The 17,032-nt window shown below is 34.7% G+C and overlaps 1 protein-coding gene across 2 annotated transcripts; it reads right to left on the minus strand.

Moving 5' to 3' along the window:
* Positions 1-167: 167 nt before the first annotated feature.
* On the minus strand, positions 168-14,547 carry LOC133291911 (uncharacterized). Of its 2 annotated transcripts, none has more exons than XM_061490267.1 (11): positions 14,330-14,547; positions 14,046-14,211; positions 13,745-13,807; positions 13,378-13,491; positions 13,070-13,249; positions 12,848-12,927; positions 12,064-12,103; positions 11,801-11,908; positions 1,642-1,722; positions 706-828; positions 168-388 (listed from the first exon to the last, which is right to left on the minus strand). In XM_061490267.1, the coding sequence occupies exons 1-11, from the start codon at positions 14,491-14,493 to the stop codon at positions 341-343; spliced, it is 1,167 nt and encodes a 388-aa protein (XP_061346251.1). In that variant the 5' UTR covers positions 14,494-14,547; the 3' UTR covers positions 168-340. The 2 variants fall into 2 exon arrangements, with proteins under 2 accessions (XP_061346251.1, XP_061346252.1); XM_061490268.1 differs by having other exon boundaries at positions 168-404.
* Positions 14,548-17,032: the final 2,485 nt, after the last annotated feature.

The following is a 17,032-nucleotide window of genomic DNA, read 5'->3' on the forward strand; positions in this document are numbered from 1 at the left end:
TGCCCTTTCAACCACCATAAAAAATGTTAAAATGTAGTATAAACCCATCTATATTACAACCATAGATGGTATTAAATCCCAATATATTGCCTACAACTCTTAAAAAATTGTACAAAATTATAACCATAAAAAATGCTTTATTTTATTGTCAAATAAAAATTGTACATAGTAGTCAACGAATATGAATCATCATATCCAAAACTGCACCTCATGCATTTGTTTTTACATGCAGATGATCTTGTTCAATACATGTCTTGAGGACAGCATGAACACAGAACCACACTGTTTTAACCGTGGTACAGTAATTTGTGCAACTCAACCTCTAAGATGTCAGCGAGTTTCACTTGGAACTTTGACACTGAAACCTCTCATTCTTTGCACGTTCTTCCTGCCATTAAAGAAAACTATTTATCAAGTCAAAAAACAAAACAAAAAAAAAAGTAAAAAATCGAAGCTATAAGAATGACAGTAAGCAATCTAATGTGTACAGTAGTACAACGAACGAAGATTCCACCTAAAGCGCATATTTAACAATGTCATTCTTAAATTAATGGATGCTTTATACATACACAACTATCGATTATGGAAGGAGGAAAAAGGCCCACATGAAAATTAAACCCATGAATAATTGGAACAAAAATTTCCCCAAAATGCTCAACTCTGCACCACCTACGCTGCCATCTGATGAATAAGGAAAAAGCTTACCTGAAAAGCTTTCAACAGAGAATAGCAGCGCTTTTGCTCCCCGGTTGCTGCAGCATACCTATCCTTAAGATCATTGCGAATTCTCTCTTCTTCTTGAAGCCCTATTTGAACCTTTTCTAGCTTCTGCACATATGTGCAGCAATTAAAACTTTTAATCATTGAAAGGACATTTAGTGAACGAATATAAACTAAAGGAAGATCATAAGAAAAAATCACTTTATAGTCAGTCTACTAAAATATTAACATCCACGGCAAACCGAAAATATAAGGACTTTTAGTATTAATAAAAATATTAGGGTTTTTCTCCATAAAAGTCTCATGAAATTAAACATGGAATTAAAATATTTATTATCTAAATTATAATCGTAAGGACCTAATTGATAATGTATGCCAATTGGCAAATCAGAACGGAATGAATTTGCTTAACTTGGCATTTTAACCAATTTTTGGAGTTGCTTATAGAAGTTACAATTAAATAAGTCAAGTGTTTTATTGTAATTCTATAAATATATTTAGATACCTCCTGTGTTTGGAAAATATAAGCCCAAGTTGCTTCTAAAGCTCCTGCTGACATTTTTGGAAGTTATTTGTGCTTTTTATTCTTTAAATACAAAGTAATGCAAAACATTTCAAAAATGACAATACTCAGATTAAGTTTTTTATACTTACCTGAAGATCTTTATCTGCTTGTGGTACTATTTCCCGAAAAAAGCATAAATGTGTATTACTTTTTACAACTCAACCTTAGGAACTAACTTAGGATTGAATCATTGTAATTAAGACTAATATATATGGATACCTTGTGTGGATTGTCCAAGCACACAATTCATCCCTAATCAAATTAGTTTTAGAGTTCCTTAAATCAACATAACACATCAATAGCTGCTGTCAACTCTTCCCAATTTATCATTTACGCATACCAGAAAATAGCTATACCTGTTGACTTCCCTTGACAATTCCTTCCATGGAATGAACAAGTTTAATACGACCATCAGTGCTACTGAAGGCCTCTTGAAACTGCAATAAAGCGAAAATATAATACATAACAGCAGATTCAGATAACATTTAAAAAAACACAGCCAGATTATTTCTTAACAAACAAGACAATGAAATGTGAGGTCAAACAACTTTTATTCTCTGCTACAATAAGGCTTTGAGTTTGTTAATTACCAAGAGACAAGAGGTATTCTATAATGACCCTAAATGGTAAATCTTAATTAGAGATTTAATTTAAGGATTTAAATTCCATAATTAGATTTAGTGAGTGATTCCGAGTATTTTGACTGTAATCATGACTATGTTATGAACAGTGCGTTCTACCGGAGAATTTACAGTTTTGTGAATTAACCGGTAGAGCTTAAAAAGAGCAAAATAATTTTAGAGGCATAATTTGATAATTCTGACGACAAATATGAGTTCAGAACGAAAAATTGTATAGTCTGGCACTTTCCGTGAAAATCTCGTGAATAGTGTTTCTACCGGGTATTTTGTACTGCTGTTTAAGCAACCGGTAGAGCCCAGAAACAAATAATTGATGAAATAAGAATAAGAAAGTCCAATATATGCCAAGCAAGTCAATATAGGCCCAAGAAAATGATAAGTTTATAAGTTTAAGTTTCATAAGTAAATGAAGTACAATTAGTGATTCACAGTGCATTTCGTCAAAAACGGTGCAAAAATCATACTGTGAATTATGAATATTGTTTTGTAAGAATTAAAAAGTAATATAAATGATTTTAGAAAAATAAAAATATATTTGTAGCTTTGAGTTAGTCCGGGTTAGTTTAAGTGAAAATACGCGAAAGAAAAATACCCAGGTAAAAGGCCACATGTGCTCACCTTCTTAAGTCACTTAAGTCTCATTTCCAAATCAGTTTCTCTCTCCTCTCCTCACTCTCAAAACCGAGCTGCAGCCATGGGGGAAGGGTTTGGGGTTGTCTTCTTCCTTCTTTGATTTCTCCATGGTTAAGCCACCAAATCTTTCACCCAATATACCAATCTCATAGGAAATCGTCCAAGGAAGCTATTCCACCCCTCCATTTGAGCTGATTTCGTTTGTGGAGGGAGATATTCATCACTCCATTTTCGGTTACTATTCATTGGAGGAGAAAAAGTGAGTTTTTGATGAAGTTTGGCTTGGAGATTGCTCTCTAGGCTTTGTACAAGTGTTTAGAGGTAAGAAACCTCTACTTCCATGATATTATTTTGATGAATTAAGTCATGAAATCTATGAGCATGTGTGGGTAGGGAATAATTGATTTTAGAAATTGAAATTGATAATGGTTTGTTGTTGTTTAAGAAGTTATATGGTAAAGTAAGCATCAACATGTAATAAAAAAATTGAAAAGCCCATGGTACTTCCCTCCCTAGGTTTCGGCCATTATGGGTCACATAGGGTGCATGGTGCAAAATTTTATTTGATATATTTAGAGTGTCTAATGTGTTGGAGTGAGTAGGAATTTGGTAAATTAGTGTGAAGGCCAAAGGGGAAAAAAATCCTTTGTGTCTTGATTCCCCATGTTTCGGCTATGGAGAGTGGTGAGGGACTTGATGTCCCAACATTAAGTTGGAACAATATGGAAACATACATTTGTATGTGTAAGTTACATGTAATTAAAAAGAAAAGAGCCCTTGCCTATTCCTTATAGAGTTCGACCTATAGGGTATTTAGGAATATATTTTGTACATTTTATTTTAAATAAAATGTGTTGCAATAAATTGTAAAAAAATGATGAGTTTTGAAGAAAAATAGCATGAATTATGTTGAAAATTCCTAAGGGAATGGGTGATTAAATTAAAGAATCCAAACGAGTATAAGGTGGTCTAGACTTGTGTATTGGCATAACATTGGCAAAAACGTAAAGAAACGAAAAGAAGCGATAAAATGTATGCCTTATGTGAAAGCTAGGCATGATGGCATTTTATTAATTTGTATTTGTGGATTCTTGCTCTAGGTGTACCTAGGGACTAAAAAAGAATCAAAATCTCTTGAAGATATATAAGTAACTTGAGCCACAAGTAAGCTGATTGTTAAAGCTTCAAGAGGTAAGCTCTATGTTTAAGGAGTCTTTTCCTGCTTGAGTGCTCCATCATGGTTAGTGAACTATGGTTGGACTGTATGACTGTCATTAGATGCTTTGTATAGATGCATTCATATAGAGATATTTGATAACATGATTTGTTTTGCTCTGATATGACTTCTGTAATATGATTTCTGTAACAATCTCTGGCCATTGATTGTATAGTACCCGGATGTCCGCTTTGGGGTCCTCCCTCGGGACTGATGGTGTACACCTCTGATATGTCTGGTTCCGCTTTGGGGTCCTCCCTCGGGAACATGTGCGTTGATTTCCGCTTGGGGTCCTCCCTTGGGAATGACGACGCACACCTCTGATATGATATGGATAAATCCTCTGTTCTGTTATGATATCTGTTATATGTTGTATTCGTATACTCTGTATCTGACTTTCGTGCAGGAGTGAGCCAGGGGTATGGAGAATTCTCTATAAACCTGGAGCTTATTGAGATTTGCAATCTCACCCCTCTTTGGGGACATATTTTCAGGTGCCCAGATTCCCGGTGAGTCCTCACTAGGCAGGGACACGACACGTGGCTGAGGCAGTTGACAGATCGGATTTTGAGTGGCTGTAGGCTACTACCTTTTTGGAGTGTTTGATGTATTTTAGTATTTTCGCATTTGAGGGATCATGATATTGATCCTTTATTGTGTATATGGCCTGTATATGTTTTGTACATGTCTGTCGCTTTGATGCATGTACATTTGGGTATTCAGGCACGTTATATGATGAGGTAGTATTCAGATATGTTTACGTGTTGGATTGCATGCTGTTAGATATAGTGGCACTGAGCCAAGTTATGCATGCGCCCATGGATGGGCATTTGATTATAATTGTATAAACTGTTTATCAGGAAATGCTTCTGTGAGGGATTGGAAAATCCCCAGTTGTCCGATTTATAGAGGAAACTCTGCCCGATTTTCGTTTACGACGAATGAGAATTTAAAAAGAAAAAGAAAAAGTTAGCTCGTATTTTCAGAAGTTAAGTCTTCCGCTGTTTTCTGTTTTATCATATGTATGTTAATTGAACCGGCTCGAGACGGGGATGGTACATATTCATTGTAATCCTTGTTGTATTAAACTACACAACATTGGTGCTATTATATAGCAAACCAATTGAAGAATACAAAGAGACACACTCAATGTGGGACTTCTACACTATTAACACTAACACTCTTAACACTCCCCCTCAAGCTGTAGCATATAGATCATATGCTACAAGCTTGATACATAAATAATACTCCCATTAGGAACCAAAAACAACAATGCTACATCAACAAAATGAAATGACCATGTACAACAAATCAACTGGAATGACCATCAGTTTGAAGAGCTGACAAAGAGACAGTGCTGGAATGGACATCAGAGCATGGATGGTGCCAGAATTATCATCGGCAAGACAACTGAGCTGACCAGGACATCAGCATCAAGATCCATCTCAGACATTTCATTTAACAGTTGGTGAGCAGCCGTGGTTTCCCCTTGACTATGCTACAACCTTATTACAAGAAGACCAAGTAACATAACATCAAAATAAATCTCCTAAATGAGAAACCAAAAATCAACAATGTGCTAAAAATGGCGTCGAAATGAACATCAACATGGAAGATGCCAGAATGATCATCGGCAAAGACAATTGTGCTGGAATGACCATCAGCAACATGGACAATGCTCCCCCTCAAGAGGAACTTCTAAACAGTGCCGGAATTATCATCGGCAAAGACAATTGTGCTGGAATGACCATCAGCAAGCAACATGGACAGTGCTCCCCCTCAAGAGGAACTTCTAAACAGTGCCGGAATTATCATCGGCAAAGACAATTGTGCTGGAATGACCATCAGCAACATGGACAGTGCTCCCCCTCAAGATGGATGATGAATAGTATAAATACTCCATCTTGGGAAGAAAGAAGATTAAAGAAAAACAAAGCTTCGCAGAATCGAAAAAGTCGCTGGAGACGGCGGTAGGTCGTCGAAAAAGTCGTCGGAGACGATGGTGGATCGCCGAAAAAGTCGCCGGAAAGTCATCGGAAAAGTCGTCGGAGACGGCTGTCAACGGTGGACGACGCGGTCAACGGTGGTCGGTCAACGACAACGATGGTCAACCCAACAACTTCCCAAGGATCATTCTTTTCTGATGTGACAGATCAGTCTAAGCTGCAGTCACAGAGCATACTAAGAAAAACCCGAAAAAGAAATAGCAACGGGAATCCCTCAAGGAGGGTGATATCTCTCTATAACCATATTGAAATTATGGAAAATAGAACTAAGTTAAACGGATTAAGATTCCTCTTGTTAGGCTCTAGATACCATGTTAATTACCAAGAGACAAGAGGTATTCATTGTAATCCTTGTTGTATTAAACTACACAACATTGCTGCTATTATATAGCAAACCAATTGAAGAATACAAAGAGACACACTCAATGTGGGACTTCTACACTATTAACACTAACACTCTTAACAGAGTTCAAGAAACTTCTTCCCAGAATATTATGTGGAATCTCATTGACATTGTTAAGAGATGTAATAAAACCATTCATGTGCCTTCATCCAACCGCTTAAGCTTTTGATATAATTAGTTCATAACATAGTATCAAAGCATCATTGACCAAATGGTCAAGAATTCGCCTTGCAGACTCCATTTTTCTAGATAAAAATTAAATTTCAATAAATAAAAATAGGCTAGTGCATTATCCACGCTTCAAACTCAAAATGTTGTTGCATGATATTAGAGTAGCTATATTGTATACTGGACAGCTGTGTTTATAGTCACAGCTGTACCCAGGGTTATTTGTGTAAATAGCCAACATATTAGTTGGTAAACTGATGGTGACGTGTAAGCTTGTAACAAACTTAGTTGTCCTATAAAGGGAACGCATGTGTACTGTTTTCAAAATATACAGAATAATATGAACTATTCATTCTCTCTCATCTTCTCCTTCGTTCTCTCCTTTCTCTCTCTCTTTCTTTGCTCACTGATTTCTCTGATGGTATCAGAGCTCTCTTTCTGAGGGCCTGATACAGATCCTCTCACTCAATGTCTTCCGCTTCGCAACCACGTTCTCCGTCAGCTTCAGCCACCGGAACAACCGCTGGAAATGGATCAACAGAAATTCAAAATCGATCGTCTTCTCCGTCGTTGTTCACTCATCAAATTTCTGTTAAGCTAACAGAAAGTAATTTTCTCCTCTGGAATCAAGTTGTAGAGCCGGTAATCACTTCTCACCAACTTCATCACTTTCTTATGAACCCTAAAATACCTCTTCAGTATGAATCAGAGCAAGCTCGTGTTGAAGAAGTCATTAATCCTCTGTATACTGAATGGCTTCGTCAAGATCAGATGCTCTTGTCATGGATCCTTTCTACTGTTTCAGAAGAAGTCTTGAATGAGATCCTTGGCGTTAACCATGCATACGAAGCTTGGGAGCAGATCCACAAGTTCTTTCAAGGAATGATGAGATCTAAGACTCATCAGCTCATATCTGAACTTCGTACCATCAAGAAAGGTGGGAGATCTGTAGCTGAGTACCTTAGACGTGTAAAATCCATCTGTGATGAACTGAAAGCTGTTAAAAGTCCTATTTCTGTAGAAGAACAAACTGAGTTAATATTAGCTGGTATTCCTCTTGATTTCAATGCATTCGTAACCTCTGTTAGAGCTCGTGAAAATCAATACTCACTAAGTGATTTGAGAGTTGAACTCATTTCCTACGAAATGATGCTTGCAAGGCAGAATGAAACTCTTCTGTCAGAATCAATGTCTGTGAATGTAGTTCAGAAAACTCCTACTGATCAAAAGGAAGTCTCTAGGTCTGAGTTAACACCTACAAGACCTCCATTTGCTGCTATGGAAGCTAACCAGAATCAGAACATGTACAGTCTAAGGCCTTATGGTTCAAATAGTGAAAGAGGCAGAGGAAGGTTCTATGCTCGAAGCAATAGAGGAGGAAGAAGTCGTGGACGTAGCAATATCCAATGTTAACTTTGCTATAAGTTTGGACATGGAGTTCAGACCTGTTGGTATAGGTTTGATGAAAACTTTATACCTGAGTTCTCTCCACCTGAAGCTCCTCATTACTTTCCATCAACACAGTCTTCGTTTCAGAGATCCTATCAATACAACAGAACTCCTACATCAAACCAACCTCAAGCTCTGTTGACCACAAATCAACCTCAACAGCAATGTAATCAACAAGCCACTTAACAGCAATGTAATCAACAAGCCATTCAACAACAAGACCTGAAATCAGCTACACAGTGAATAAGGCTTGCCAATTCATGTCTCAACCTCTTGAAGAACATTGGGCTGCTGTCAAGCGGATTTTGCGTTATTTGAATGGTACATTACATCATGGTATGCTGCTGCAACCATGTAATCATAGTCATCTGTTTTCTGTCACAGCTTTTTGTGATGCAGATTGGGCTAGTGACCCTGATGATCGACGGTCCACCTCAGGTGCTTGTGTCTTTTTTGGATCAAACTTAGTTTCTTGGTGGTCTAAGAAGCAAAATCTTATTGCTAGATCCAGCACTGAAGCTGAGTATCGCAGCCTTGCCCTTGCCACAACAGAAGTATTATGGCTTAAATCTCTTCTTCATGAACTCCAAGTTCAGTTTCGTACACCCCTTGATTCTCTGTGATAATCTCAGCACGACGTCTCTATCTCATAATCCTGTCCTTCATGCCAGAACCAAGCATATGGAACTTGATATCTTCTTTGTCAGGGAACGTGTTCTTGCTAAGGAAATACAGGTCTGTCATGTTCCAGCTCTTGATCAAGTGGCCGACACTCTCACCAAAAGCTTATCTGCCTCACGGTTTGCTGTTTTGAGGGACAAACTCAGTGTGGTGGATTCTCATAGCTATCTCCATCCACCCTGAGTTTGAGGGGGCATATTAGAGTAGCTATATTGTATACTGGACAGCTGTGTTTATAGTCACAGCTGTACCCAGGGTTATTTGTGTAAATAGCCAACACATTAGTTGGTAAACTGATGATGACGTGTAAGCTTGTAACAAACTTAGTTGTCCTATAAAGGGAACGCCTGTGTACTGTTTTCAGAATATACAGAATAATATGAACTATTCATTCTCTCTCATCTTCTCCTTCGTTCTCTCCTTTCTCTCCCTCTTTCTTCGCTCACTGATTTCTCTGACATGAAGGGGCATTTATGAGATGTAATTAAATCATTTTATATGCCTTCACCCAACAGTTTAAACTTACGGAATAGTTGAATTTTGATAAACATAACTTTTAGTACATCCAAAACCAAAATGTACTACGATATCTTGCTCAGGTGGCATCAAAATTTATAATGCATAATCACATAGCTTAGACAGTAACTCAAGTATTCGTATTGTTAAAATTTTATGGTTTAGGTAGAGACAAAGAAAGAGAAAGAAAAAGAATATTCAATGTAAGCTTATATGATATGTGTGTAATAATGTACAAAATACTGACCCAATGGTCTTATTTTTTATATTAATAATTAGGTGGAGTACTAGTGTAGTAATCCTAGTACAAGCACAAGCCCAATAACATTAGCCCTAATGAGAAAATAAAATAAACCAGGAAATACAACAAATAGGATATAACTCCTAAGATTGCTTCCTAAATTAGAATATTAGATGACTAATTTATTCCACAATATATTCTAAACTCTAAAGGTGATTAAAATATTTAAAGATACAGTAAAATATTATGAGATATTTTGTAGATGTTCTAACTCTCTCCTTCAGGAGAAAGTTCACCAAGTTTTAAACTTGCTACAAATGAGCGCTTCAAAAAGAAAATAACAAGTATAAAGTTGACTCTGGGCTCCAAAAAACACAACTGGAAAAACAACTAAGGAAAACTGAAGATTCAGAATAAATGAGCATTGATGAAAAGATAACTCAGCAAGATGCCTTAAATGATCATTAACCTAAAGAGCTAGTTGTAACCTAAGAAAAAGAGACATAGCTGAGATGATGCTTGGCAGAAAGCAATTATACAGGAAAACATAAACTTCTCCAAGTCCAAGAATAGAATTTGGAAGCTTCAAACAAGAAGAAAACTTAAGTGACCCAATTAACAGAAATTAAAACTGGAAATTAAATTTGGGGCTGGGGTGAGTCGCAGCCAACATAAGTCACCATTGGAATGATTGTCGACAAGAAAACAAGTAACCATTACAATGATTCATCAGCGAGAAAGAAGTATAAGTGGGTTTGGGTCATCTTTCTCACTCTCCCCCTCAATGCTATGCCTGCGTTGGAAAACCAACAATAATACCATTCAAGGGAAGAGTTTCAGCAAAGATGAAGATTTAATAAGAACATAATGAGAAAAGAAGGAAAAGGGTCACCAGAAAGTGAAGCACGATGAAACAACAGAAGTAGAAGAAAAAACTACAGATTTGATTGTGGCATGTTTGGTGCACGGCCAATGGGGAACAAAATCATGAGGATAAAGACGTTGTTGTAGTGGAGCTCCAAATTTTAAAGAACTTGGCAACAGAATAATGATGGGACCAAGTCATGAAGGATGATACTACTCTGATACCATAATGAATACTCAATACTCTATAAGATTATATTGATATGGTGTGTACTGTGTACTAATGTACAAATATTGACCCAAGGGTCTTGTTTATATTAATAATTAAGTCAAGTTTTAGTGTAGTTTTACTCTATGTAGCACCGATACGACACGTGATACGACACGACACTTCGACACGTCAATCCTAAAAAATTATGGATTTCAACACGTTGGGACACGTTTTAATATTAAATAATATTTTTAATTTATATAGTGTATATTTCATTTAATATTTAATAATTTAACAAAAAAATAAAACTAAATTAATAATACCCATCAACACGTTATAAAGATGGAAGCTTTAATAAAAAAATAAGAACTGGGATGAGAGAGAGATATAATATCAGATAGAGAGATCAAATCATATTAGAGAGAGAGATCAGAGACAAGGAGATACAACAAGAGCGTGATAGGAATTGACAACAATGATGCTGAGACGATCTCTTATCTACTTAAGGGGAAAAAAGACAAGAAAATAAAATTGATATGATCATGTGGAAGCTTTATTAATATATTTTAATTTAAAATAAAAAAATTAAAATAAAAAATAAAAAAAAATTACGAAAATACCATTTGACCGTGTCGGACACGGTCAAATTCGCGTGTTGGAATGGTCAACGTGTCGGAAAAAGTTGACTGCGTGTCCGACACCGTGTCGGAGCGTGTCGGACACGACTCTCCCTATTTTTACAAGTGTTCATGCTTCCTTGGTTTTACTAGTACAATCCAAGCCCACTTATATATTAAAGACCAACCCTAATTAAATAAGGAAACATAATATGGGAAATTGCTCCTAAGATTGCTTCCTCTATTAGATGACTAATTTATTTCACAGTATATTCTAAAGATCATGTAAGATATTCTAAAATATCAAAGATTCAATAAAAACATCAAGAATATTTTGTAGATAGTCTAACACATACGTATCTCAATTGAAATGAAAAATTCAATACCAGTTATTGTTGAAATGAAATGAGAGATTAAAAAATGGTTATTGTTCTAGTAATCTTTAACGCTGATAGAATCCAATGGTGACAGCATAAAAAAGAAAATGCTCAACATATATATTCTTCACGGTGAATGATTATAATGCAGCTGAGTTAGACTCTAGTTTCACAATAAAAAGGTTTCAGTTAAGAGAAATAGTAAGGTGCAAAGATACAAAATGCTAAGAGTTTACAAGGAATATGAAGGTAACATGAAATACCAAGTCGTTGAAAATTAAAAACCAAAGAGAATAAAACTTTAAGAAAAAGACAAATTCAAAGCAAGGACATATCATTGGATCAGCAGAAGCACCAAGCAGTAAGCACATATACTACAAGCAGAAGAAAAATTGAGTAGATGCAAAGCGTAAATATTTAGCATTTAAAAAAATCACCAAAGCAAATGCTAACGAAAAATTTACAACATGCTCAAAATGCTCCAATGAATACCTGTGAAATGATCGAATTCAATAAAGATATTTCCTTTAACATCAATTCTTTCATTTCTAGAAGAGCATTGTAGGTAGCATAGTATTTACGAGTTTGTCGATGTTTTCCCTGTAGATTGACAAATACCTATAATAATTAGAACCACCATAAATATGATTGACTAGGTTTAACAACAACAAAAAATACCCCACCCCCAAACTAAACTTTTTCTCTTTTCCCTCTTTTATAATCAACTCTCTTTTTTAGCAAAAGAATTTAAGAACCTGGATTTGAGTATATAGTTCTGAGAGCCGGTGTTCATACCTGCCCAGACACGAACAAAGAAATGCCCAGTAAATGATATATTTAAGACAACTGGGTTCTGTATTCTTATCTAGCTAACCCTATCGGATCAGACATGCATGACATTGCTTTCCTCTCTCCCATGCACCAACTCCATAGTTATTTTTTTAGAATTCTCTTTCATATTACACATTCTATTTCATGTCACACAGGGATACATTTGTAGCAGGGACATATCTCCCACATAAATGAATATATTTTAGAGACTAGTAGGGCTGAAGTAAAAGTAATTGATAAGAAAATTTCCTATCCAATAAGAATGAAAAAGAAGATTAATCAGAGATATTTAATTTTCAATCCAATTTTAAGCATTATAAGTTGCTTTCTATCCTGTAATCAAGCCTTCCAAAGTAGTTTAGGAAACAAAAACATTGTAGAAATTAGGAATATAAATTTAATATAAAAACAATTCTGTAGACATTCATTGAATTCTTATTGTCCCTATCTCAAGTTGAAAGTGAGTTCTAATTGCACACAATTGGAATGAAGTAATGTTCACATTCTACTCCATTAGTTTTAAGGAGTAAAAGAGCATTAGAAAACATGTGCAAATGAAATGTGAAAGAAAATATCCTGGATGATTTTTAGTTGCACAAAACTAGTACCAGGCAAAGGACATAATCAACTTCATTCAGCAAAGAGTATTAAGGAGTATAAGGACAATGGAAATCATGCACAAGTGAAAGGTGAAAGAAACAAACATACTGGATGATTTCTGATTGGCATGGTTGGTCATCAATTTGTCGTCTTACTGCCACAATATCCCTCAGTCTAGCAGCAAGTTGCTACAGAAAGAGAAAAAAAGCAGGAAGCTTATAGTAATTGAAATAATGGAATAAGCAAGGATCAAGAACTAATCAAAGTAAGTGTCACAAAATAACAATGAAAAAGAACAGGAGAAAAATCCACTCCCTAATTTTTTTTTACCTTTTTCATCAAATCAAGTTTTTCAAGTAATTCACTAGAAGAATGATGCAGCCCATCAGAGAGGCTCTTGTAATCACATTCATTTGCTACTTTCCTCTCTAATTCACTAATCTCAGCTTGAAGTTCTGAATGTTTAGAATCACGACTAAATTGAAGGTGTTTTTCCTGCCTTTCTAGATCCTGAACTAAGAGTGAATAGTATAAGCAACACATAACATTCAATATTAGATGATTAAAAAATTTAGATAAATTACCTGCACTATTCTTCCAGTTTGATAAATTGAATATTAAATTATAACAAAATTCACCTTCAAAGACGTCATTAAAGAGATCAACTTGTGCACCGCAGAATCAGTACCCTCCTTGTTGATTCTATCCCGTAGATGATCTAATTGTTTCACAACATTCATCTTCCGGAGATTCTGTAGTATAAACATAAATAGAATAGCCAAATAAATCCATCTAGAACATAGATGTACATATTACTGAGGATAGCACTTAGAAATAAAGCAAAGGAAGTGGTTATCCAATTTCTGTTAACGTTAACAGGTCAGACAGGAAAGGCACAAAACAAACAATAAAAGAAGATTACAAAAAGGGGGGAGGGGGAATGAAGGCATGTTATCATCACAGAGGAGTCAGCTTCGTATCTAACATCTTATCCATCTCACCAACCAGTTCATCCAAGTTGCCACTCAATGTCTTTATCGAAATTTTATGCTCATCCTCTTGACAAACCTATGGTTCCAAATGATACGAAAAATCAGCAACTGAATCAAACAAATAATAAACACAAGGTAAATGCGGAATGTTGCAACAAGCATACTACATAATCAGAATAACTCAAATGCTCATCCTCCAAGCTTCCATTTCATTGTCATCAAATAGGTACATAACCAATACTTTCATTTCATGAAACTATCATCAGAATGAGATATTCAAGAGTTTCAATAACAATTAGCAAAGAGTCTAATACCTCACTGAAACAATGTTCTTTTGTTGATGAAAGGCGTGACGTAAGCCATTGAATAACAGGAAAAAGAGCCTCAGTGTCAAGATCTCGAACATGGGAGGGTCGAAGCGGGTGCGGGCATCCTACTAATCTTAAAGATTCCTCAATGCACTGTGAGTTTTCATCGTCTCTGCAACCCAATTAAACAAAAGGGGAGAAAACAACGGAGAAAGGCGAGTTAGGGGAATTGAGCGCTGAAGCAAACCCTAACCAATTTGATTGACAGGAAGGAAGAAAGAGATACTTGCATTATGTTGTTGGCGTTGGCGTTGGCGTTGAGGGCGGCGATGCACCAAGAGAGGCCACCGGCGATTTTCTGAAACGGTGGTGCATCGGAATTTGTGGCGTCGAGATAGCCGGCTGCATAGAGCAGCTCCAAAATCTGCTCAACAGAGTCGTTGTCCTCCTCCATGCGCTTAACACTTCAGTGTTTCTTTCTTCTTCTTTTTTCTCTCCTCTGGTTCTTCCTTTCTTTCTTCTACTTTTGTGAATTAGAGAGTCTTAAATTAAAATATTTTATTATTATGGTAGAAGAAAATGAGAGATTTATTTTTTAAATTTAAATATTAAATAAAAAATAATAGTTTTAACTAAAATGATTATTCTTTAAAAGGGTTAATATTTTCGTTATTATTATTGTTATTATTAGAAAAAAATATTTATCATTTTAAATAACATAATTTTATTAAAATGATCATGTTTTGACATATATTTGATGGTTTTTAATATTCTCTACCCTCCACAAAATTAGGAAGAGAGACAAAGAGAGTAGGGCTGTTAACGGGCCGAACCGAACTGGGTTTTGGTCTTAAAAAGTTAAGCTTGTATTTAAATGTGTCAACCTGACCAGGCCTGTTACCTTTTATGAATATAATTTCAGCCTGTGACCTGTCTTATTTACAAAAAATAAAAGTCTGGTTTAGTCTGTTTAAAAAAAAAAGACAACAAAATTTATCCAAACAAAATACACAATCAAAGCACTAGTAATTCCATAAATATTCATAAATTTAATGTATATCCAAACAGCATAATATAAAATAAAATCATTTAAAAAGTCTGTTTAATTAATAAAATGGAATGAAATGGATTGAGGAGAGAGAAAGGGCTATCACAAGTAGTATAAAAAATAAAAATTAATATATTAGGTCAGCCTGAGAGACTCTAAGACCGAGCTTTTGAATTGGAGTCTGAGGCCTTTTTATTAAACGAGCTTTTATACAAGTCCAAGCCTGATTCCAACAATTAATTTTAAACATATAAGCTCAGGCTTTCACGAGCCGAGCCAAAGGCCCCTGGCTCGTTTAGCACCCCTAAGTATTGTGCAAGAAGAGAAAGAAGGAAATTTTTTTATCAAAACACAATAGTTTCACTTAAAGTAGCACAAAATTATATTATTATTATTATTATTATATGGCGACAATATTTGTCATTTTAGAAAATATAATTTTGTATCATTATAAGTGAAATTATTGTATATCGATGGATTTGTACCTTCTTTTACCTCCATAATATTCTATTTTTCTCTCTGCTCTTGATTTTATAAATGAGAGAGAAACTAAAAACCCACCAAAAGAGAGTACTTTCACTTATGAATTTTTTGTCCTCGATCTCTTTTTCTTTTTCTTTTTTCTTATTTTGTTAAAATCTCTTTTTCTTTTATTTAAACATATTTGGTTTTTTTTCCTTCTAGTTTTATTATTATTACTTTTAGGGTGTGTTTGGTACAAGTATTTCAAAGGGATTATTGGTAAACCTTCTTTGGTAAATGCAATTACCATGTTTGGTAGAAGGAACAAAAATCAGTTCTCGGATATTCAAGGATTACCGGTAATTTAATTTATAAAGAAAAATCACTATTCAGATTACCAAAAATAATATGGTAATTCAAAATACCAAGTAAAGGAAAATCACAACAATAAGTTTTGAGACAAAAATACCCCAACACACATAAAAACCTAAACCCAATCTATCAATTACAAAAGTAAAAATAGTTTGGGGTTATTTTTGTAAATTAACCTCATATTTCAAGTCATATTTCGTTCTAAACCAAACATGAAATCAGTAATCTTTACCCAATATTTCCGGTAATATTTTGGCGAACCAAACATCTTTTTCGTAAGATTCCAAATAAACTCAATTTATATTGTATTCCCATTAATCGTGATTTTCGGATACCAAAAAATTTCTCTCATACCAAACACACCCTTAGTCTTTTTTATCACTGTTAAATAAATATAAGCAAAATAAATAAAAGAAAAAAAAATAAGTTTCCAACACATTTGGTCTTATTTTTTCTTTTTAATTTAGACTTTTTTTTAGTCTTTTTTTTGGTAAATTTTTTTAGTCTTTTTTGTTACTTGTTGTAAGTTTTCAACAAATTTATTTATTTTTTCCTCTATTTTTTTGTCCTCAGTTTATTTTCTTCTTTTTGATTTATAATTTTTTCTATTTTTATTTTTTCCTTTAATTTTTTTATAAGTGTTATAAGTTTCTTATATATTTGGTCTTATTTTTTTTCTGTTATTAGTCTATTTTTTCTTTCTTCTAAGAAAGATAAAATAAACAGATTAGTTAAGTTTTTAACAATGTTAAGAATGAGTTTGGATAAAAAAATCATAGGTGATAAGTAATTAAAAATTTTATAAAGAATAAGTGATTCAAAGTAAAACAATAGGAGAATTTTTGAACTTTTATCTTAAGAAAGCAAAGTAACTCAATAATTGTACTTTCTAATTCGACTTTCTAAAATTAATAAACTGCAAATACATTTATGCTCGATCTCTGAAAATTAATTTGGTGGTCTCTCTCCTCTCTTCTTTCTGTCTACCCGGCTCATGTGAGCCGAGTTTACCAAATATTCACTTCTGATCTCTTGCATTTTTTTTTCTCTCAATATTTCACTTACTTGTAAGCCCATATGTGTCCTTGTGAAATTGATAACGGGTCTCATT

Source organism: Gastrolobium bilobum, unplaced genomic scaffold (assembly GCF_033153095.1).
Source record: "Gastrolobium bilobum isolate Gb01-03AN ecotype WA unplaced genomic scaffold, APGP_CSIRO_Gbil_v1 utg8480, whole genome shotgun sequence".
In the NCBI taxonomy this organism is placed as follows: Eukaryota; Viridiplantae; Streptophyta; class Magnoliopsida; order Fabales; family Fabaceae; genus Gastrolobium; species Gastrolobium bilobum.

Excerpts from the sequence above, each read along its gene's own strand:
- LOC133291911 (XM_061490267.1), bottom strand. The coding sequence starts at position 14,493 with ATGGAGGAGGACAACGACTCTGTTGAGCAGATTTTGGAGCTGCTCTAT. Across the intron at positions 12,104-12,847 it reads TGCCAATCAGAAATCATCCA|GTATGAACACCGGCTCTCAG; the intron begins GTATGTTTGTTT and ends GTGTCTGGGCAG. Across the intron at positions 389-705 it reads CTCTGTTGAAAGCTTTTCAG|GAAGAACGTGCAAAGAATGA; the intron begins GTAAGCTTTTTC and ends CTTTAATGGCAG.